This window comes from Tursiops truncatus, chromosome X (genome assembly GCF_011762595.2).
Source record: "Tursiops truncatus isolate mTurTru1 chromosome X, mTurTru1.mat.Y, whole genome shotgun sequence".
Lineage (NCBI taxonomy): Eukaryota > Metazoa > Chordata > Mammalia > Artiodactyla > Delphinidae > Tursiops > Tursiops truncatus.
In genome coordinates, this window is record NC_047055.1 from 127,157,961 (window position 1) to 127,182,444 (window position 24,484).

General features: G+C 47.9%; 1 protein-coding gene across 10 annotated transcripts in view; it reads right to left on the reverse strand.

Moving 5' to 3' along the window:
• Window positions 1-7,461: 7,461 nt before the first annotated feature.
• Window positions 7,462-24,484, reverse strand: part of LOC117307501 (CD99 antigen-like) — a 33,076-nt gene continuing 16,053 nt past the window's right edge. Inside the window, exons 3-11 of one of the 10 annotated variants that reach the window (XR_012329125.1) lie at window positions 24,255-24,293; window positions 22,950-22,991; window positions 22,244-22,312; window positions 20,919-20,963; window positions 17,743-17,787; window positions 15,646-15,759; window positions 12,330-12,366; window positions 9,269-9,325; window positions 7,462-7,980 (exon numbers count right to left, since the gene is read on the reverse strand). Coding sequence is in view for 9 of the 10 variants with exons in the window: in XM_073798840.1 (XP_073654941.1) it covers window positions 7,955-7,980; window positions 8,861-9,052; window positions 9,269-9,325; window positions 15,646-15,759; window positions 17,743-17,787; window positions 20,919-20,963; window positions 22,244-22,312; window positions 22,950-22,991; window positions 24,255-24,293 (629 nt within the window). In the remaining variant the exon portion in view is untranslated. Of the gene's footprint in view, window positions 7,981-8,860; window positions 9,053-9,268; window positions 9,326-9,940; window positions 12,367-15,645; window positions 15,760-17,742; window positions 17,788-20,918; window positions 20,964-22,243; window positions 22,313-22,949; window positions 22,992-24,254; window positions 24,294-24,484 lie in introns of those variants that run through there. The other 9 variants (XM_073798840.1, XM_033848976.2, XM_073798841.1 and 6 more) reach the window with 9 other exon arrangements.

The following is a 24,484-nucleotide window of genomic DNA, read 5'->3' on the forward strand; positions in this document are numbered from 1 at the left end:
ATAGATAGATACATAGACAGAAGATAGATAGGTAGGTAGATAGATAGGTAGGTAGGTAGATAGATAGATTTTTTTCTCAACAAACCGAACACGACAAGCAGCCCCTGGAGTTTCCATCTCTGCTTCTATCAGCTTTTCGAAGACCTGTCTTGGTCTCATGGTCCTTCAAGTGCATCCAGGTTTGATAGCGAAAGGTAATTCAATACACTGGAAATCTGCCACCACCGAATTGTAAACCCCTCTGCCTCAGGACTGTAATCAAATTCTTCTTTTATTTTATACACACAGTTTAGTCGTTCTAAGAACGGTTAAGTGACGTTCACCATAGCGATAGTCTGCTCTTCCGGAGCCTTGGTAACAAGCAGCTTGACAGCCTTGCAGGAAGTGCTTGGGGACCCCGTGAACTCGCTCACGCCGACAGCTGCTGGTGGTTTGGGGTGTGAGGGGTGGTCCATGCATTTAACAAACTACCCAGGACTCGGGCCAGCTGCACAACATCTTCACACCGACACACCCTGATCCAGACCTCACTACCTTTCCCGTCCCTCCTCGCACCTCTCCTGCCTGTGCATGTTCCCAGCAATGGGACCTCAGACAAATGATGGAACACCTCTGTGCCTCCGTGTACCCATCTATAAGAGGGCATCAAAAAAAAGGGCATCAAGGGACTCCCCTGGCAGTCCAGTGGTTAAGACTCTGCGCTTCCAAAGCAGGGATGCAGGCGACACGGGTTCAATCCCTGGTCAGGGAACTAAGATCCCACATGCCGTGCGGCATGGCCAAAAATAAAATAAAATAATACCATCTTTAAAAAGAAAAAAAAAAAGTTCCGTGTTAGATCAGAAAAGGAAACATATTTAAAAAGAAAGAAAGAAAAAGTGCACCAAGCCGGGCAGCCCCAGCCCAAGGCTGTGTGAGAATGAACTCGATTAACACCCGCAGAGCCCGTCGCAAGTCACGCCCTCATCAAAAGTACGTAACCTGGGCATCCTCGGGAGCACTCAGCTAACGTCAGCCAGGGCCGGCTCCTGCATTGTTTTCTCTTCTGAAGAACAGCGGTTAAATCCACAACACGTTTCCCCAGCACATACGTGATGCGCTGAAGGAATCTGACATCCCATTATCCCCAAAGGAGCAACCCGACCGTGCCTGGGAGGAGGCGGAGCTGCCTGAGCCCGCAGGTGAACCCACAGTTCCTACCATGTGCACAGCAGCAGGAATAAACGCTCAGACAGGTTTTGCTGGCTCGGCTTCTGGGCGGGTCTGTGTAGAATCAGAGCTCTGCTCTCTTGCTCTTCTCAGCCCTGGTGTCAGTTCAGGGACTAACGTCTCCCTGCAAACAGAAGCGCCTGGACTGCGTTTCTGCGTGACCCACGTGCCGGGGGGCACGATGTGCAGACAGCAAGGACTCCCGGAAGGGTCTCGGGGAAGATCCTGGGCTCTGGGTGCCAGGATGTCTCACAAAACCCCATCTGCCCCTCAACAACCATCCTCAAACAGGATAAACAGGAAATGTCACAAGACTGCCCGCCCAATGAAATCCTTTCAATTCCGAACCTACAACACTTCTCACTCTTAAATCCTGCCTGGGCCTCCACCTCCTAAAATTCAAATGAGGACCAAAGGAGCTTATCCAATTGCGGTTAAATCCTACACGTCATGGGTAAATTATAGTTCCCAAACTAGGTCCCTCCCCACCTCTGCTCCCCGACAAACCAAAATCCTGGCATCACCAGAAGAACCTGTATTGAAGTTTGGGGCGTAAACAATTCAGATGTTTTTCATTTGCCAACAGGAGGGGTGACATTGGTGAGAAACGTCTAAACACCTGAACGGAGGCTGCCCTTCCAGTAAACCCAATCTTGGGTGATCAGTCCCACAGAACCAAGCTGGGTCTCAGCTCCATTGTCCCCATCCAGAAACGCAGCCCTGATTATTTTAAATCGAAAACAAGGAATTGAAAAATCCCAACACGCCCCAGGAACACGGGTCACTTTTTTCCGTGTGTGACACACAGAGATCAAAAGCAGACCACAAAAACAGTGCGCGTCTAAGTACTGAGTCCACACCCTACACTTCTGGATCCAATTCCCAGACCCCGAATTGGAACCCGGCCCCTTTTTCTCCCCTCAAAGCCATCATACTTGGTCTGTTTTTTTTGTTTTTCTACTATCTGGCACCTTCAAGCCATTTCCTGAGTGGAAGTGGTTTGGGGCGGAGTTTTTTTTTTTTTTTTTTTTTTAAAGCAGCCAGATAGAAATGCACACCCACGCGGCTCTCCCCAGAGCAAACCCTCCCTTACCTCGGACGTGCATCAGAGAACACAGGAACGTGAGGTAGAAAAGGCCCCACCAGGGCTCCATCCTCGGTTTCCGTTCAGGTGAACCTTCAGGGCGCGCGCTGGGCGATCCGGCCACCCCACCCTCGCTGGACGGATGTGCTGACTTCTGCTTCCCAGTTTGCAAGGGAAACAGGCAATGTCTCCAAGCAGAAAGGATGAACCAAACTGGAGTGCCTCTGCCAGAATCCGAAGGGCTGGGCGTTCCGTCCCAAACGGCACGGCCCGGAGCCCGCGAGGCGCGTGCCCGTATATGCTGAAGGGCGTCCCGGGGAGCCCGCCTCCCTGCGCTACGCTGCCAACCAGCCTCAGGATGCTGGGGAAACAGGTGGCTGCCCCGCACCAATGGGTGTCCTGGGTCTGCTTCCCGCGGGCATGGGAGATGCACCAGCATCAAAGGCGCCAACCCTGGGTGCAGGCAGGACACTCCCTGCCCGGGGTCCTTCCCCTGAACCCTCCTGCAGGGCGAGGCCAACGCCAGACCCAGCAGAGCGCCAAGGCAACGATCAGAGTCTAGACTCACGTTTAATCTCTGCTTCTACGACTTGAAGACCCCGTACCTTTAGAGTCGCGCTGCATCCGTGGACCTCAGTTTCTTTGTAGGTGGCCGGGACAGTCAGTCTGGCTGCGGATGCTGGGGCCAGAGAAGCGAATTTCACCTGGCCCTCTCTCCGCGTTTTCCACCTGAGCTGTGTAAGAAGTGGTTGGATAGAGGCTTCTAGAAAATAACCCCTCAGTGTGGAGGGAAGCATTTTGTTTCCAATTGCATACACCTGAGTTACACCTTTCAGATAGAAATTATATTATATGCGATATATATATTATTTATATATAAATGTATACATTTTACATACATCTCAGTATATATATTATAGTACAATCTGATGCAAACTATTATATATAGAATGGTTCAACAACAAGGTCCTACTGTACAGCACACGGAACTATAGTCAATACCCTGTGATACACTGTCACAGAAAAGAATATGAAAAAGAATGTATACATGTATAACCGAGTCACTTTCCTGTACAGCAGAAATTAAACACAACATTGTAAATCAATGATACTTCAGGAACATTTTAAAAAAGAAAAAAAGAACTGGTTGGAAGCACCAGAGTTATTTTATTTTTTAAACTTTTATTGGAGTATAGTAGACTTACAATGTTGTGTTAGTTTCAGGTGTACAGCAAAGTGAATCTGTTATACATATACATATATCCACTCTTTTTTTTTTTTTAAGATTCCTTTCCCATATAGACCATTACAGAGTATTGAGTAGAGTTCCCTGTGCTATACAGTAGGTTCTTTTATTTTTTAATTTTTTTACATCTTTATTGGAGTATAATTGCTTTACAATGGTGTTAGTTTTTGCTGTGTAACAGAGTGAATCAGCTATACATATACGTATATCCCCATATCTCCTCCCTCTTGCATCTCCCTCCCACCCTCCCTATCCCACCCCTCTAGGTGGTCACAAAGCCCCAAGCTGATGTCCCTGTGCTATGCAGCAGTGGAAGCACCAGATTTATAAATTCCAGAGTTTCCAGCTCCACAGTGTGGGACATCAGATGAGCTCGTGCATTCATTCAACAAACATTTGACGCACAGCTGTTTTGAGCCAGAGAGGCAGGCTAGATGCCGGCTGTGTGGAGACAGAGGAAGAAGAGTTGTTTACAAAGAGGAGGAGAGAGTTGCAGTGTAATGTTCGGTAATATGGGGGAGCACACCAAGGCTGGGGGGCTCCTGGGAGGTTCTGCACCCAGCTTGTGTCCTAGAGGCTTCTGGGGAGGGTTGTAGCCTCACACTGATTTGATTTGATTTTCTCTTCTCTTCTCTTATTTTATTTTATACCAGCATACAGGATCTTAGTTCCCAGACCAGGGATTGAACCTGCGCCTCCTGCCCTAACCACTGGACAGCCCGGGAAGTCCTACCTCACACTGAATTTAAAGGCTGGGTAGGAAGGGGAGGGGAGGGATGGAGAGTGGAGGCTGAGGAAGGGGTGGGGCAAAGGCACATGGTAGAAAGGGGGGACCCAGGGCTTCTGTGGGACCACCTCTAGGGGGTGCTGAGCACATCGCCCAGTGGTGTGGACCAAATGCTTGTGTCCCTCCAACATGTCATCTGTGGAAGCCATAAACCCCAATGGGATGGTGTTAGACGGTGGTCTTTGGGGAGTGATTAGGGTTAGATAAGGCCATGAGGGTGGGGCCCCCATGATGGGATTAGCGTCCTTGTAAGAAGAGACACCAGACAACTCTCTACCAAGTGAGGACACAGGGAGGAGACAGCCGTCTACATGCCCAGAGGAGAGAGGCCTCAGGAGGGACCAGCCCTGCCCACACCTGGATCTCAGATTCCAGCCTCCAGGACTCGGAGAGAATATATGTCTCTTCTTTAAACCACCCAGTTTGTGGTATTTTGTTATGGCAGCAAAATAATTAAAACTCTACTGTTTTTATTATAGCTGTTTTTTCATATTATAACTGGCCACTACCTGCTCCACCACACCTGACCCCTGCAAGACGCAGTTTGAAGTACAGGTATTTTATGTATTCAAGCAGGTGTTACCAACCTTTTTCTGTAAAGGATCCCATAGGACAGAAAAAAATAAAGAAATACTTCCTGCCCTGGGAGGTCCAGAAATTTAGTGGATGATGTAAACTGCATTTCAAATCAGTGGGAAAACATGGATTATTCAATAAATGGTTTGGGAATAATGGGATTATCCCATGGCGGTTTTTAAAAAACTAAATACCAAGGAATCTCTTCCTCATTCCCTTTACAGAAACGCATTCCTAGGGGATCAAATATTTTAATGTAAAAAAACCCCACAGAAGTGTTAGAAGTATGACAGCAAGCCCAGAAACCATTAACTAACTTCACTGTGCAAAAATAATAAAAATGAATGGGGGAAAATATCACTTCAGAGTTAAAAGGTGAAGGATAAAGTGAAAAAGAGTATTTGCTACTTACTTCACAGTCATAGCTTTAATATGTAAAGAGTTCCTACAAATCAATAAGGATAGGACCGATAACACATATAAACGTAGGCAAAATGCATTCATTTCCCCCAGAAATGGAATGTAAATGGGTCCCCCCTACGCAGATTCTCAATCTCACTTGTGTTAAGTGAGATTAAGTGAGATGTGTTAAGAGAAATGCAATGTAAACGCAGTTGATTTGATATCATTTTCAACTTACAGATTGGCACCAATCAGAAAGTTTGCACGGCAGTGAGGAAACAGATCTGACATCACTGGGGGGTATCATGAATTTGCACCTCTATGGGGGATGACTGGGCAGTGTCCATAAAAACTAAATATACACATGCTTTTCTTCCTCACAAAGCCAACTTCAGGCACTAATGCAACACACACACTTGCACACAGCCACAACAACGTGCTTACAGAGATATTCACTGCAGCATCTTGACAGCAAAAACTTGGTCACAGCTTAAGTGGGTTAATCAAACCCATTATGACCCAGACTTGTAACAAATCCTCCACTGGTATTGTCTCCCTTTGGCCCTTAAATAAAATCTTTCTGTTGATTTCAAAATCTGTTGGACTGTGATTTCTTCATATGGGAGCTCCAAAATGATTTTAAAAAGCAATCGTTATGCCAAGTATTTAATGATCCAGGCCACATAATTTAAATTCAATTTTTCAAAAGACAGACCTTTGATAAAATCATGTTTATTTTTACGTGAACATGAAATTAAACCGAGTCTACAACAATGTACATCCACCATCCGTAAGAAAAGCCTAGTTGACATATTTCTTAAATGTATACTTATTTATGAATCAGTCATAATTTCATATCCTTAAAGAAATACCCATCCTTTCACTCTTCTCTTCTTTAATGAGGCATTTATGCTTATAGTATGATTGCAATGCTTATAAAAATGCCAATGTTATTCAGAGTTACAAAAAGACTGTATGCGTTTTTTCTTATTATGAAGCAAGTCAGCGTGCACAATCTTGACCTCAAAGGCAACCCGTGATGACTCACTGGGGAGAACATGGACGCTCTCGACCTTTGTACCCAGGTGCTCCGAGCCAGTTAGCGAGGGAACCCAAGCATATTGACCAACCTGGCCCTCAGCTCTTGACGACTGGCCGACCCCATCCATGGATGGATGTCATATATTTGTGTTCCATCCTGTAGAATCCTGAATGTCATGGTCACCACTGTGCACACCAGGTCATAGGTATTTGTTGAACACAGCAATGAATGGATAGGATAAATACCAATCCTTTTTTTTTTTTTTTTTACACCATTTCATATACTCTAAAGTTATCATAGTGTCAAAGACAGAACAAGTTAAAGAGCCAGACGACGGTCTCCAGCAATACCTCGAGAAAGAAACTCCAAACGCTTTTAGATAACGCAGGGAGGAGAGGTCACAGAAAGGATACGGGCGTGGAGAGGGGTTGAGTCCTCAACAGCAGGGGGTGGCGCAGATGCCTACCCCTCAAACTACTGGCAGAGTTTCTGAGCTTCAGAAGGGAGAAAGACCCAGCCTTCATGACTGATACGTCATAGCAGCCCTCTCCCAAGTTAGGTGCTTTGTGAAGGCAGCCCACGCAGGTGTGCTTAACGTCATACCTTTGAACCTGGAGAGGCTGATGTGAAACACACAACAGTTCTTTACACCGTCATCCGTGACAAGAGGAAGTCTTCCCAGGAAACCGCCACTGCTCTGGGTTACTATCCTAAGAGCTTTAGACGAGGCAAGCCTGTGCCCCTGGAAACTAATATTTCCGCGGAGGGTAGTCTACGGGTGGGGTCCAGCCCGTCTGCAACACCAGGGCTTCTGCACTTCCCGAGATGAACACAAAAGTCCACGCAAAGCCCTTCTGTATAAAAGCAAGCATTCTGGGCGCTGTGCAGTGCGTGCGCGGTCCTAAACGGGGGAAATGCTTCTAAAGGTGGAGAAGTCATCGTGTGTTACCGGGAGAAGAGCAGGCATTCCGTTCATTGCAAGATGCTATAAAGAGCGAGCACTTACCGCGATCGTCTGTCTTACAGCCCCAGAGAAGGGAACAGGGGATCCATCCCACTAGTTTCACAACCTTTTTTAAAAGTCACCCCATGGCAAAACATTAAGTAAAAAGTACTTGGTTTCTAATTTCTCTTTATTAGTTTGGTGTGGGAAAAAAAAAAATCCTAGTAAATGGGAGAACTTTTGAGGAAACTAGCCGAAGGCTTACCTCACTCTATAAAAAGGTCAATGTCGGCAGAGGTTCAGACGCATTCAATTTACAGGCAATTGGTAAACAGCGCGGCGTTTCTGGTTGGGGAACTTCAGTGGGGTTGAATGACGGGGACTTGGTCGGTCAGCCTTTCACAGCACACGGGAAACCCCTCAGGGCCGTGGAGAAGGTGAGTGTAATTGCCCTCTGGAGGCAAAACTCATCCCAAGTCAATCTCACCCACCCAGCACGGTGGTGACGCACCTCAAGATTCAAACCAGGAATCCCAAGTTGAGCAAAGGCACGGACAAGCCGGGGCTTGTTTCCAGCGGGGCCGCTCTGTCCCTGCAGGCGATCTTTGGAGAGGCTCAGCAGGCCAGCTCGAGACCCTGCTATGACTCACTTGGCTGCCGACCTCCTATTTCTCCAGAAGGGTCTGTTGAACTGCAGAGGACCAAGACACAAGAACAGATTTTACAAGGCACCCCCAGCGGCCCCGACAAGCACGCGAGTACCTGCAGGTGGAAAATTCCAGAAGCGGGTGACGCTATTTCTACAGAAGATAGAAGTGTGCTCAAAGCTCACTGCTGACAGAAAGCAAAAACTAAATCCAACGGGTCAGAAAAAACAATTCAGTACATTTCATACTACGATGCAACGGCCACTCGTAAAAAACGGACACTTCGGGAAAAGTAGAAAGAAACTAAGAAGAGGCATTCTCTACTCGCGACTTCTCTGAGACGGTAAGAAATGTCTGTAAACTACAAATTTCAGAATAAATAATTCTGTAAATGAGGGGCCACGGCGTTGGTTCATTGACAACAATGCAGGGCTAAGATTTTCGGATCAGTTCATTTCTGTTTTGGGGTCTCTTTCGCATTTTCTTGTCCTTAAAAAAGGACAGCTCATGTTACACATCCTTCCCTTATTTGAAAGAGCAACGAGCTAGACACTTTCTAAAAGTCCGTATGTTTAGAATTAAAACTATGTTAACTTTTCACTAAAAACTTATCTCGGGACTTCCCCGGTGGTCCAGTGGTTAAGACTCTGCCTTATAACGCAGAAGGCATGGGTTCAAATCCCTGGTTGGCGAACTAAGATCCCGCATGCCGTGGGGTGTGGCCAAAAACTTTAAAAAAAAAAACCCCAAACTTATGTCAATTCCACAGGCGTCCTATGCAATAAATGTTGCCTTTCTTGGGCAAAGGAGTGGGTCTCCACATATATACACAAACGAAAGAAAGAAACACACACAGGTGTCTAGACACATAATTTGTGTTTTCCTGCCGTTTTCAGAAGTGGTTCTAATCACGGAACGTCCCACCTCTGGCCCTGAGAAGTTTCCATGATTTGCACCACCTCCTGTTCTTGGTCCAATTCTCCACCAGGTTGGGAGGATTCTGTAAAAGTGACCGCAGCACGTGAAAATGCTGCAAAGGGTGCATCTCAGAAGATGCAATCCGGCCAGCTGCTGACTCCGGCCATGCGGCAGTGGGGCGACGCTTGGAAAACTCTCCTGGCCGACATTTAAAGAGAACGTGAAGCGGACTTAGGTCTCACCGGAAGCCTCAAGCCCCGGAAAGTCTATGTGGCATCTCCCCAGAGAACCCCCTTGAAAACTTCGAGACACAAAGGATCCCATCCAAGAATCTGAGCAGGACAGTGGTGAGAGGAGGAAAAACAGACCCGCAGGGGGGCGGGGGGGGGGCGGGCCACTCAGGACGCTTCTTACCGGGTGGCTCGGCGTTGGTGCCCTGATGGTTCTCCATGTTCATCTCGCCTTGGTCAGCTGCAAGAAGAACAAAACGCCCCAGGAGGGTGACTACCAAGACAACCCCCCCTGATGGTCACTCTCAAGCTGAACTGGCCTCCCACCTCCTGTCTCCATCCGCTGCCCCCAAGCAGAGGACCGCCCTGGTCATCAAGGCACGAAGGGCACCTCGCGGGGTCTGGCTTCTTCGCTCCCATGCTTCTTCAGTCTATCATTTTATTTCCCAATTTCTACTCCAAAAGTTTTCGAACACACATACGTCAACGCAAAGAGGACCCTGCCGCGCCCCGCCGGCCCCCAGAAACGATCTCCCAGCATACAGTGCGAGGCGACAGAATTCAAAATGCACGGGCGAGCGGGGCGGGGGACAGGACGGGACGGCAGGGTGGAGGGCGGGATGCAGTGGGAGATTGGGATGAGCAGATGCAAACTGCTAATGCTGAGGATGGATCCACAACAAGGCCCTACTGTAGAGCACAGGGAACTCGATTCGATATCCTGGGATACGCCATCATGGAAAAGAATATGAAAGCGAACATATGTGTGTATAACTGAATCACTGCTGTGCAGCAGAAATTAACACAACATTGTAAACCAACTACACTTCAGTTAGAAACAAAAACGCAGGAGAGATTCCCAGTCAGAACATGTTTATTTCTTTACTGCATGCTTGGGAAGGGACACGGAAGCATGTATGACGTGAAAAGGACTGAAGTAGCTCACGGGACCCATGACGACCGTTCTCCTATATTCCCGAAGCTTTGATTTTTGCAAAACCGTAGCATCTGGGGTTAGCATCATGCGTGAACACCCAACACCACTTTTCATCCCGGTCCCAGAAACACGCATCCCCCCCGTCTGTATGAAATGGATTCCGTGAGCCACCACCCTTTCCCCCAACCACGAAAGGAGACCCCAGTCAGAGACCAAAATTCTAAGATGACAAAAAAAGAAAGAGAAACACCCAAAGAGGAGAGAGTTTGAAGAGATCTGTGAAAACACTGCAGGGCGGTCACTGCCAATGTCACGTCTTCTGCTGGCCGGGCAGGAGGCAGGCTCTGAACACGCTCACATTGTAGAGTCAACTATTATGACGATAAATCCTAAATGTGCTTTAATTTCATGTGACAAAGAAACTCCCTACCAAAAGAAAAACAAAGGAAGAAAAAACCCAGTCAAAATATTCTAACGGGTCCGCAGAAAACCTATATCCAGGTATGTTCAAGGAAAAGGAAAAAAGAAATGCCCCTGGGAAATAATAAAGTACAGCCAAACCCAAATCCATGTGGGGCCAAACGTTATTTCCAACAAGTAAAAGACATGTTCAATCCATTATCTGAAGAGATATTTGGGGGGAGGGGGAGGGGATGCCGGCACACCCAGTTTTGATGTTGGTGTCACCAACGCCCAGCATTTGGGGAGAGCCTGAGAGTGGGTGGGTGCTTCGTGGGCGGGGAAAGGGATCGGCCCCCTGGGATCCGTTTAGCCGGAGCCGTGTGGTCAGGGATGCAGGGCCGGATTCCCCGATGCCAAGCGCCCAACCCAACCCCGTGGACCCCTAAGAGGAGACCCGGGCTCCACCAGGTGCATCTTCCCGCTGCAACCTCACCACTTAGAAGGCCAAACACACCCCATCTCAAACTCAAAACCAAAGCAGCTCACATGCCTTTCTTTTAAGCTAGGAGCCACTCGAGCTATGAAGGCAACTACAGCAATGGCAGCTTTCGGGGTCTCTCTGTGTGCGGGCTGTTTATGTAAACACAGCAGGCACTGGGGGCCAAAAGCAGACCCCAGAGACCACTGACCGGCAGGGTCTCATCTGTAGTTCACACCCAGGACTTCATTCTTGGGGCACAGAGATTCGATTTAAATGCACCCCTGTGCTAACCGGGACACGGGCTTTATTTCATCAGAACCAAGAAATCTGCGACGCTTTCTTCAAAGACCCAGACGGCCAGCAAGGTGACCACTGTCAAGGCCATCAAGGTGACCGGTGGAAGATGACCAGGCCCACGGGAGGAGCACGGAGAGCCTCCGTTGCAGGGTTCTTTTTTTTTTTTTTTTTTTTTTTTGCGGTACGCGGGCCTCTCACTGCTGTGGCCTCTCCCGTTGTGGAGCACAGGCTCTGGACGCGCAAGCTCAGCGGCCATGGCTCACGGGCCCAGCCACTCCGCGGCGTGCGGGATCCTCCCGGACCGGGGCACGAACCCGCGTCCCCTGCATCGGCAGGCGGACTCTCAACCACTGCGCCACCAGGGAAGCCCGAGAAGCCAGCACAAGAAGGAGATGGTCTGATGTTAAAAAGAAAAAAAAAAAAAAAAAAAAATGCAGCGATGACTTCCATGCTTACGGGGATATACAAGGATGCAAGAATTCTAGGGTGTCAAGATCCCAACACTCACGTCTCCGCTGACCTCAGAAATTTAAGATCGTGAGATTTTTAGGTTTTGCCTAAATATGTGGATTTTTTTTTCACCCGCTGCGAACTGGGAAATTCACATAATTGGCAAAAACTGATCTGAGCAAGAGTTAGGAAATACTTCATGGAAATGGACCATAAAAATCCAGGGGCTATGGAATCAGAAGGGTAAAAATTCCATCATGAGCGTGAGAGAGGAAACCCTATGACCCAGGGCCGGCTTTGCCCCAGGACTCTGAAAACAGGACGGCTCACCCCCTGCAGGATACACTGGCAAGGATGGGGGATGCTGAGAAACCTGGTTCGTTCATGGAAGCCCCCGCCGGTACCATTTCTTTCTGTTGGATTTTACGTTAAAAGGAAATGTCTGCATTTCTCTTCCTCATTCTGAAGCTACCTGGGCCTTAAAATATCATATCATACGCTTCTGTGCACCGTGAAGGGAGAAAACATATAGGATTCAAGGCATGGCATCTGGTCTGGGAGAAACACATCACGGTGGCAGTTTTACTAATAAGGAAAAGGACAAATGACAAGGTCTGCTTTCGACTCTGCGTCTTGGTAGATAAACACGGATCGGAAAGGACGATCTTGAGGCCCCACCTGGGGTTTTCTGCTCATCCCTAGGTCTTCGACTCATCTGAAACGGAAAGTCAGGAAAGGAAAATGAAAGAGAAACAAACAATGAGAAGTAAACGTCCAAAAGGTTTGCTTCAGGTGCGTGCCCACAGCCCACGCAGCAGTGAGAGCGGTTAGGAAGATGCCCTCTGGGCTCAGAAGTTGAGGAGACAAGCTGACAGAGCAGAGCATCACAGAGTGGACACCAGAATTAAGTGGGGGGAGGGAAGGGGGGCGGGGAGGAAAGGAGGGAAGGCAGGAAGGGAAGGAGGAAGGAAGGAAGGAAAGAAGGGAGGGAGAGGACATGCCAGTAGCTCATTTCACCAAAGCCGCAAGAATCTGCTACCATCAAGGACAAGGGAAGCAGCTGGCGGATGTGCAGTGAGCAACGAGAATCAGCTATCGACCGCATCCAGTGACAACAACCAAACACTGTGCCCTGTCCCAGCGGGTCAGTCTCAGCGTCACCCATCATTTAAACTGGTGACTTGAACCCAACCCACGAAAACGCAAAGACACACATCAACCAGGAGCCTGCGTCCCAAAACGGCTTTAAGAGGCCAGCTTGCATCACTTGGAAGAAAACCAGATTAAACTCCTAGAGTCACAACTTCAAACCTTTAGGCATAAAAGACAGAGCTACCAAACTTTGCTGGCTGTGGAGGTTTTCTCATACCTTCTCACAAAATGTAACACGGAGAAGCTCTTAGCTAAGTATATAGCAAGGCTGACAGTACTAGATGGATGTGTCTCCACGTTGGGAAAACACATCTGCTTCCGCCGTAAGTGCTCGAGAGGAAGCTTGGCGCAAATTCAACAGACACTACAAAATTCAATACAACAACGAGGTCCCGGAAAGTCACTCTGCAAACCGCCACGCTCAGAGAATAATGGTTCACCCCAAACCACGCTTCCTCCAAGGACGCGAGCTCACTGTACACGCGGGAGCCACATCCTCCTTACGAAATCTCCAAGCTCACAGCTGCACACCTTAAAATAACCACCCCAGAAATAAAGCCTATAAACTAGTCCTGCACGGACCTGAAAAGGTCTAGCATCGTCATGGACCCGATACCTGGCCATCTCTGCTCATAAAAACACATAACTGACAACAAACACTGAATTCATTCTATAAGGCGGGTCTATAAACCGCGATATCTACGCACGTAGTCAGAAAGATGCTCACTGTTTGCGTTAGACTCGGTGCTTATATGAGAAAAGGGACCCAAGTTTCTTTGTGTCACTGCTGGACACTTTACAGCTGGAGACAAAAGTGCTTATACTGAAATCAGAAACACCCGCTCCCTTCCCTCATGAAGGTTCACCCCCCCCTTTTTTTCCTTTTTCTTTGTGCATCTACATCAGCTCAAGACCACGGACCTGTGAAAACCACAAAGCAAATCAAAAATTTAAAGTCGCACCTAATGTTAATTCAGCCTACGAAGACAGACTGGAGGACATATTCTAGGGGAATGAATGGAGCCAGCCTCTCCGGAAGCAAAAGTTGAATCCTCGCCTGCTCTGAGCCAGTTCTTCAGAAAGTTCGCTTTGGTTTTGAAAATCGGACGTTCAACTCTTTCTACCCGGGAAGCTTTGCGTTTCCATGCCCACCCCTTCCCCCTGCAATGGGGGAACAGTGCTTGAACCCAAGACCAAGACCCCGGGGTGGGGTAGGGTGGGATGCAGAACACCTGGTTTTCCCAATTTCTGAGTCCCTTTTCCAAATATGAGATGATGTCAAGTCTATTAAGACTCTTGGGTGTTTCCTCAAATCCCTGTGTCTTGACATACGAACATCCAGAGAGTCATGTATCCCGTTCACACGGTAACAGAAATGCTTTGTAATTCCAGAGTCCAACTGGGGTTCACCTGAAGATTTTCAGGAAATCTCGGGGCCAGGACTTCCTGTTTATCTTGCCTAGCGAGCGCCTTCCTCTCCTGGCTGGGCGTCAAGCTCTGAGTTTGAGTATCTTCAGAGAAAGTGGAAAGTGTGATTGAAAAGGAAACAGAAATTCACTTCTATCGAATCCCTAGTCTTTTAAGTCTTCGCTCGTTCTAGGAGAAGCAAAAGAAAACGGTGTTTTCTTTTGTGCTGTTTCCCCCCACTTGGTTCTAACTGTAGATCTTTTGTAAGTATCTCCTGGAACTTGGTCATCTATCCATTTGGGCATTGCTGGACGCCCACCATTCCGCCAGCCAACCACACTTTCCTGAGCGTGGCCAGATGGAAGGCGACCCACTCACACGAGGGAAATAAGATGCACTCAGGCACCCTTACCCTCCACTGCTAGCAGAGGGATATAAAAATGGCCTCTTATTTTAGGTCTCTGAATCCAAACGCTGTGTCAGACTTTTAATTTCAGGCTATAAATAGTGTTTGTGAACCTAGAAATCTAGAATGATGCAAGATGAAGGATAAACTCCATCCCTAGAGGGTAACTTGGCCTCCATCAAGTCTTCTGGGAATTTCCCAAGAACCCTCAGGAAAGGGTCCTTTAGGCAGATGACACCTATGGCCAACGGCAAAGTATGGATAAGGACTTAGGGTCATACACAGAAGGGAAGTTCAGATACCACAAGCCTCCTCCAAGGAGGATGGGCAGCCACGGCCACAAACACCGCAACCCAGCCCTCGCTGGTTCTCAAAGCCAAACCTGGACAGAGCCTTCCAGAGATGCACAAACATAAACTGTGCTCAGAACAGCAGAACTCACTGATGTCAGGACGAATCGTAAGTAACTTAGCATTTGAGTACAAAGTCCCAAAATGCCCGGTGATGGAATTCCGATCTCTGTGCTGTAACGGTGGTATTCGGCGGTCCATGTAAATAACAACGAATGAATCGTAAGAACTAACATTTCTTCAACACTCACTCTCTCCCAGGCAACCTGTCAAGACTTTCACACATGACCTTATTGACCTTCACCCATGACCTTACTGACCTTCACGCATGACCTTACTGACCTTCACACATGACCTTACTGACCTTCACAATGACCTTATTGACCTTCACAAAAATTCTAAAGCGCAGACTCTCATCTCTCCCCGTTACGGGGACGCCCGCCCCCCAAAATGGAATGGTTAGTAACTTGCACCAACTCACACGGCTAAATGCAGGAGACGCTGGGATCAAAGCCACGAAGTCAGATCCCAGTTTTCTAGCCACTTCGGGAGCCCCTCGGCCGCCTTCCACGTGTCTGTGCCAACCTGAGCTCTGCTTTTTAGTTCTTTTTTTTAAAAGAAAGCACGCTTTTCAAAGCAGCAAGGCCCCACGGAAAGGACGCGGCGGTGAGCACCTTACCGTTCTCTCTGAAGCAGAGCTTCTTCTTCTGGTAGGCGATGAAGCTGGAGATGGCCCCGGCCACGGCCACTGCGACGGCACCGATGATCCCAGGGACCACCCCCGGGGAGTCGGCTGTGGAAGGAAGCACAGGACACCATGACACACGTAACCCTCGCGCACGGACCACGCCGGGGGCTGGCGGCCCTGCCCGGAGGAAGAGGGTGGGGCTGAGGCCTGAGAGGCGGGGCCCCCGGTAACCACAGAGGGCCCGTCCCTCCGGAGCCACGTCTGAATTCATTTTACTACGCGAGCTGTTTCCAATCCAAGAACTGGCTCCCAGTGGGAGGCCAAACCCCATCTCTTCCCCACCCCTAGGACCAGCTCAGCTGTCCTCCCAGCTCAGTGAGGAAGGTCTCAGGTGGGTGATAAACCCACAGTGGAAGGGGGCCCAGCGGGGACCACTCAGAGGCCGTGTGACCTCAAGCAGCCAGATGGCCGTCTCTTCATGTACCTTCCGAAAAATCAAAGTCGCCCACCTCTTCGTTAGTCTCATGTGCTCTAGGGTGACGGGGTTTCCACCCCCCACCAAGAATCCTAAAACTACCTGCATCCGTCCCACATCTACAGCTGTTTCTTGACACGGCAGGTGCACAAGACATCCTCCCCCGTGAATAAAAAGGAGGACGGTGTGATGGACGGTTCACCCTATGTGTCAGCTGGACTGGCCAGGGCCTGCTAAGCAGCTGGGAACACTTTATTTCTGGATGTGTCCATGTGGCCGTCTCCAGAAAAAAATAACATTCGCACCCGTTAGCCTGGGTAAAAGCCGTCACCAACGTGGACGGGCATCGTCCAATCCACTGAGGGTCTGATTAGATCACAAAGGGACAATTTGCTCTCCGCCTGAGCTGGCACGTCTGTCTTCTCCCGCCCTTGGACATCGGTGATCCTGCTTCTTGGGATTTTAGACTCAGACTGGGACCTACGCCATTCGCTGTCCTGGTTGTCGGTGTTTTGCATGGGGACTGACTGGCCACTTCCCTGAGTGTCCAGCGTGCAGACAGCAGATCGAGGCCCTTCTCAGCCTCCGTAACTACGTGGGCCAACTCCTTACAATAAGTGTCTTTCTACTCATCTCTATACATCCTAGTGGTCCCGTTTCTCTGGAGGACCCTGGCTAATATGGGTGGCGTTCCTTCTTAGGGCACCATGGGAGGGCGACTGAACTTAAAATGCAGATCCCGTCGGTAGCAGGTAGACCTCAAGCTAGTGCTCTTCACGGACACTGTGGGGTTTTTTGTTTTTTGGGTTTTTTTTTGCGGTACGTGGGCCTCTCACTGTTGTGGCCCCTCCCGTTGCGGAGCACAGGCTCCGGACGCGCAGGCTCAGCAGCCATGGCTCACGGGCCCAGACGCTCCACGGCATGCGGGATCCTTCCACACCGGGGCACGAACCCGTGTCCCCTGCATCGGCAGGCGGACTCTCAACCACTGCGCCACCAGGGAAGCCCTGTTGTTTTTTTTTAACCAATTGAAGGTTTGTGGCCACCCTACGCCACGCAAGTCTATCAGCGCCATTTTTCCAACAGCATTTGCCCACCTCACGTCTTTGCATCACATTTCAGTAATTCTTCTAATATTTCAAGTTTTTCATTATTATTCTGTTTGTGACGGTATCCGTGATCTCTGACGTTACTCCTATGACTCGCTGAAGGCTCAGAGAGTGGTGAGCATTCATTAGCAATAAAAAGTTTTATAAATCTAGGCCTGCACGTGGTGTTTTTTCTTGGCCATAATGCCCCTGCACACTGAACAGACTACGGTGTAGTGTGAACATCCCTTTTAGATGCACCGGGGAACCATACAATTCGTGTGACTTGCGGTATCGCGATATTCGCTTGACTGCGGTGGTCTGGACCTGAATCCCCAGCATCTCCGGGGTCTGCCTGTGTTTCCGCTGAGCCCCCTTGGAACGCGTGTCCAGAGAACCATTCTTCATGCCAGTATCTTTCAGATGACGCTGCAAATACTAAAAGTGAGGCTGTGACCACTGGCTCCTGCTTTCCTCAATAGTACACGTGAGGAACCCAGGACATCAGGAACCAGGGGTACGTACCCTGCTCCGCCCCTCCAGGCCTCTGGTTGCCGCCATCACCGCCTCCTGTAAGAGAGGAACGAGGCTTGGTGACAAATGGCGCTGGGAAGACGTTCGGTAACCGAAAACTCATACCAAGGACCAGCTCCTCTGACCCTGGGTTGTGAAGGTTCCTTAAGAGAAATGACCGTGGGACTGATGAGGCCGTTAATATCAGGGTGTCCCTTTCCACTGCTGGGAGGGGCTGTCCTCGTTCTGCGGGCGGTATCACCTGTCTTGCTCCCGTGTCCCTGAAATCTAGGCTTGGCACCTGACTCAACCCCCTGGCCCCATGGTGGGCCCCAGGAGACCCACTGAGTCTTCAAAGTCCCCCAGGGATTCGGGGAGAAACCCAGCAAGGGCCTCAGAGCCCACCTGAGAAGTGGGCACAGCTCTACTCCACCCTTGAAGAAAAAAAAAGAAAAAAAAAAGAGAGAAAAAAAGTGGAGAAAAAAAAGAAACTGGTATAACCTAAATGCTCGCATGGCTATGGGGTCATTCCAGGCACATTCCTGTTACCTCTCAGGCCCCCCAGTCTCACTAGGGGTGGTTGTCAGCCATGTGCCATCCAGGGACCCACCACCTCTGGGTGTGGTCTTCCTTTGTGCTTTCCCCGGGGCTAAGGGATACCGCTTCACCACCCCCTCTACTTTTTCCACATGTAATGCCAAGGGATACTCGATGCTTTTGTCGTTGTTTGTCTCGTTTTGTTTTTTCTTTTTGCCCACACTACGCAGCTTGTGGGTCTTAGCTCCCCGACCAGGGACTGAACCTGCACCCTCGGCAGTGAAAGCGAAGAGTCCTAACCACTGGACCGTCAGGCCATTCCTGATACTTGATGTTAAGCTGATGCTTGTACAATTATTAGTGCACAAACCAGGAATCCACCCAGTGGACTGTACACTTGTGAGGGTGCCTTTAGCTTTGTTTAATGTCAGCCAGTCACTCCCAGTGTGTCTTTACAGTATAGTCACACAGGCACTGCATGTTACATGGCTATGGAGCAACACTGCCTGCTACAAAGGAGGGGCTGCATGTTACGCAGCTACAGAGCCAGCGTACGGCCTGTTACATGCAGTGGGTAAGAGCACGTTACACGGGTATCAAACTAGAATCCTGTCTGTTACACTCCTCAAAGTGGAGCGATCTTGTACAGCACCTAGAGATGTAAATTTAAACGGAAAACCAATTAGAAGGTAGACAGTTAGCCACTGTAGACATGACTTTGGGGACCAGGGTAGAAGGGGTTTACTCTGAAAGGTATGTGAGCTCAAGAGGGGAGGTAGGGGCATTCCCAGTAGAAGGCAAACAAGTTGATAAAAAAGCATGTCACCGTAAGGGCGTGACTGATAGAAACAGACTTATAACCCTTTGGGGGCTGGTTCATCCATTGATGTCAATCAATGGCACTCCAACAAGCAAGGATTCAAAGCAAAAATGTTTCCAGTAACATTTAAGGCAGGCCAGAGAGGAATGAACCCAGCAATCTCTTACATAGTCCTCTTACCAGTGGGACTATCAACGATCCCAGCCATTCTGGAAAGCAATTTAGCAATCCATGAAGGGATGTAAAAGTGGGAACTCCTTTCAGAAACCCTACTTCTTAGAAACCACCTTAAGGGAACCACATGGAGGACATCCGATATCAAAGCGTAAAGATATGTACAAGAAACCGGTGCAGAATCTAAAAATCACAACAAACTAGTGAAAATAACAAAAAAGAAGCAGCCTCACAGATATAGAGAACAAACGAGTGGTTCCCAGTGGTTCCCAGTAGGGAGGAGTGGTTCCCAGTCTGTGCCCAGGGGAACGGGCAAAACAGGGGGAGGGGATTAAGAGGTACAAACTACTATATATAAAATCAATAAGCTACAAGGATAGATTGCACAACACAGGGAATAGAGCCAATATCTTATAATAACTTTAAATGGAGTACAACCTAGAAAAACACTGAATCACTACGTCATACACCTGAAACTTATACAATACTGTACAGCAACGATAAACTCAAAAAAAAGTATTAAGGAGTATCAGGCAGTTAACTAAAAATGTTATTTTTTTATTAAAAAAAAAAAAGAAACTGGTATAACCTAAATGCTTAAAAAGAGAAGGGACAATAAACAGATTGTACACGCAGGGGGAAGAACACGGGTCAGGGCGGGAGTGTGGGGAGACATCAGAGCATGAAAGTCCCTCGCCAAGGAGGTCAGAGTCATGGGTCACCTCCTGGGAAATCTTCACATCATCTTATTATTATTATTCACCGTGTACGCTCCATTCTCCAAGAAACAAACAAGAACCAGAGCTCGATGGCAGAGTTAGAAATAAAAGATTTCCCCAACTGGGGGCTGAAGCCAGGGCTTTCTACCTGGGGGGGAAGCTGGAGTTAACTGCCATGGAAGGAGCTTCCCTCCAGGGGGAGGTCCAGAGGCTCTGAGTCTGCAGCCCTCCTAGGAGGCTGTGGGCCAAGAGTGACGCCCAAATTCAAGGCTGACGCACAATCTTTCCCCACCTCCTGAGGGTGACCCAAAGGAATCCTGGGGGAGAAGATCTTTACCTTGTATCTGGCTACGCCTTATATATTGCATACACATATGCCTATTTTAGATTACATATGCATAACAGATGAATATAGTACAAATATATTTATATGTAACATACGTATACACGATCATTTATCCATACATAAGTACATAAAAATGACTATATATCTCATCAAGTTATAACTATTCTAAGCATATATTAATTTTACACTTATTTTTTATTATATTTAAATACTGCTTTGCCTCCACATGGACCTAAGATTTTAAAGACAGAGGTGGAAAAAGGACCTACGGTAGAGCACAGGGAACTCCGCTCAATATTCTGTAATAACCTACACAGGAAGAGAATTTGAAAAAGAACAGACACGTGTCTATGTAGAACTGACTCACTTTGCTCTACACCTGAAGCGAACACAACATTGTTCATCACCTCTACTCCAATATAAAATAAAAAACGGAGGGACTTCCCTGGCGGCCCAGTGGTTAACACTCTGCCCTTCCTGGTGTGGGTTCAATCCCTGGTCGGGGAACTAAGATCCCACGTGCCGCGCGGCGCAGACAAAAGATTAAAAAAAAAAAAAAAAGAGAAAGACAAAAAAAGAAGGGGAACCCTACCTCCATCTGAAGTCCCATCAGTAAGGTCCGAATCCGAAAAGCCATCTAGAAGGAAAAAGACAGCATCATGTCTCACATCAGAACCGTCGGGAGTGTCTTGATGTCTTGGGGTGAAGGGAAACGTATCAGAATCAAAAGCAGACATGGGGTGGCGGGGAACCCCATAAACGTACTACTCTATGGAAGGAATCTTTCAAAGATACAATTACTGGACTTTCCCCAGTGGTGCAGTGGTTAAGAATCCGCCTGCCAATGCAGGTTCGAGCCCTGGTCCGGGAAGATCCCACATGCCGCGGAGCAACTAAGCCTGTGCGCCACGACTACCGAGCCCGCGCACCTAGAGCCCGTGAGCCACAACTACAGAGCCCGCGTGCCGCAACTACTAAAGCCCGCGCGCCTAGAGCCCGTGCTCCGCAACGAGCGAAGCCACCGCAATGAGAAGCGCACGCACCGCAACGAAGACCCGACGCAGCCAAAAATAAGTAAATAAATAAAATAATTTATTTATTTAAAAAAAAAGAAATAAAACCATAAGAAAGCATATGAAGGTGGCTTCAATTTGCTTTGCAACTCATACGTCTAAAATAGCAGAGAAACATAACATTTTCAAAATTAGGGATTAGTTATGACAGTATATAACTGCCAAGAAAAGTCATGATAAAAATTATTAAATGACGTAAGAAAATGCTTATGGAATACTAATACGCAAAACGTAATGTTATGACACAGTGTGAATAAAAGATTGACAGTTTTACTTAACAGTTGTTTCATTTAAATTGATATAAAATACTAGGGAGAAAAACCATCTTCACTGTGGTAGAGGACGGACAGTATTTCTACTTTTCTGCATTAAAAATTAAACAAATGTATAAACAATCAAAAAAGCCAACTCAAAATCTGAAGTTTCAACAGCCATTCAACTCAGAACACTGATGTCGGTCAAATACTCAGAGAGTACTATGATGTGTCCGAAAAAAGGCGGCAAAAACCTTTAAAAAAAAAAAACAAAAACCAAGGGCTTCTCTAAAGGGAAAGAACAAGCTGATACTTTTCTCCATATTGATTCTCTATATTTAAAATCTTACATTTAATGTTTTAAAGTTTCCATTAAAACCTTGGAAGTTAAATCAGCAAACTAAAAATCAACCCCGAACCAAAAATATCTTTTTGTAAACTGTTTTCCACGACTGGAAGATGGGCATTACCTTGCACAGAGAGTTCACAGTAAGATCGCGCTAAATCTGAAATTACCTCCTTTCAGCTGACATGGAAATCGCTGTACTCTGAAAAACACACAAGGACCCACAGGGGTGAGAAGGTCTTACCAGAAGAGCCGGGCTGCTTGGGGTTTGGATTAGGTTTTGGTTTGGGTGCTTCGGGTGTCACCGGGTCATCTGTAAAAGAGGAGAACGGCAATTATGAGCACTTTGCAGTCAAAACAACAAAACGTGCATTTGCACACAGGTGGTTTACTGAACAGTTAGAAACGGAAGCATGTCCTTTGTCACGGCAGGGCAAGTACTTTGTCATGATGGGGATACCCGTACACACAGGCACCCGTGGATTTCTTTCCATCATCATCCAGCTGCAATACTTACATTCATGTATTTCCAATAGAAAATAAAGCAGACGGCTGGACCAGCTACAGAGTTTGCGGAGCCCGGGGCAAAATGAGAAGGCAGAGTCCCTTGCTTAAACTGTACTAAGAAATTCAATATGACGGCCACAGAGCAGTCCACCAAGGAGGGAAGCCCTTCTGAGTGTGGAGCCCTGTGTGACCCTACGCACCCACGAGGCCAGCCCTGGCAAGGATATTCAGTTTGTCTTATATCACCCCAAAGACTGTAAGAGCTTTAAAATAAAAGCAGGCCTACGGATAAAAGCCAAAAAAACTCAACCACAACAAACAATACATCTATTCCTTAGGTTTTCGTGGTAAAAACGAATTCGACTTATTTGAAAGAGACAAGCCTCTTTGCAATGATAAATAAGCAAGTCAGACACACAGGAGATTTAAGAGGTACCACTTACTGTTCCCTCCACCAAGGGCATCTTCTAAATTGAAGTTATCATCTAAAGGAGAAAAATAGATAGTTAATACTGAAGTTCTGGGTGAAACGAGGAACAGAAATGACTTCCTTAATAGATGGAGGAAACACTGCATCTCCACATCTCCAAACACTTTCCAGAATATCACTCTGACCAACGTCTCAACAGAAAAACCAAATTCCTGGCCGTATCCATATCATCCTTCTCTCCAAGGAAAGGAATAAAAGGCAAAAACCAAACCAAAACAATGAAAGTAATTTATAAATCAAGTACGCCCCACGGACCGAGTTGAAATTCCAACTTCCGCCTGCAGACAGTTCTTCCCCGGGGACCGTTCATCCTAGCATCTTCCCCTACCGAGTTGCCAACAACTTCCACAAGGTAGACAGTACTAGATAAGGGGGGATGTCTGAGGCCAGATCTGGGCTTGTGCCCACCAAGAAAATGATCCAACTGACCCAGGTGTCCTTGACAAAATGATGTGACAACTCCTGATGGCTTCTGAGGTTGCCTTCTTAGTTTTAAGGACTCTTTGCAAGTCCCAGCAACATCTAAGTGAGCCTGTGTATCCACCCAACACGATGTACTGACCCATCACGAGTCACGACTGGGAAACACCGTTGCTGCCCCAGGGAGCAAAGTCCATTGTTCAATAATGACTGGTCCAGCATCCTCCGCGGGCCTGCACAGGTCAAGGACCTGGCTCTGAACAAGGCTATCTTTTCCCTCATAAGATGCCCTTCTAGATGAGAAGCCCAACATTTGAAGAGAGCTATCACATTTTTAAAAAAATCAGTGATAAGAGCTCTGTAACTCTGGGCATCGATTTTACTGTGGGTGACTAACCACCAATGACTCTGACCCTTGGTCAGTTCCATGATCGGTCTGATTCCTGACTTTTATTGGAAAGGGTTAGTGACAGCTAGTAGGCTCCTCCTAGAGGCTGAGATCGAAGTTTGCTCATGGGTTATAGGAGGGTCCCAGGGTCCTAAAACTGTTCCTGCCGAGAAATGAGTATCCAAAACCAGGGACAGACACTCAGGAGAAAGGCATCCCGAGATGCCTTCCAGGAGACCCAAACGCATCTCGCCGAAGTGTCAGCGCCCGTTCTCTTACAGCCTCTGTGGACTTGAAAGCACCCGCATCCCAGCATAATTCAAATATTAACCAGGCTGGACCCAGAGCCGGTGAATCGCTGACCACGTCTCACCCAGCTCTTGGGAAAACTGGGGCGCACGACAACGATTTCTCGGCTGCATTTGCATGTTGGGCGCCTTTGCTTCTTACCGGTGGCTTTTTTTGGTGGGACCAGAGTGGGTTTCTTGTCTAAAGAGAAAAGACATTTCTGTCAGTAAAACTTGCAGCTGGGAAACAGAAAGCAACTCCCGACACTGTTCTGTTTTCCTTAAAAAGACTCAGAAAACGTTTGAAGCATCGTTTTTTCCTGGCAGTGGCCAAGCACTGGAGGACCCACGGCAACAGGAACATAGCATGATGTCGACCATGGCTGCCACGGA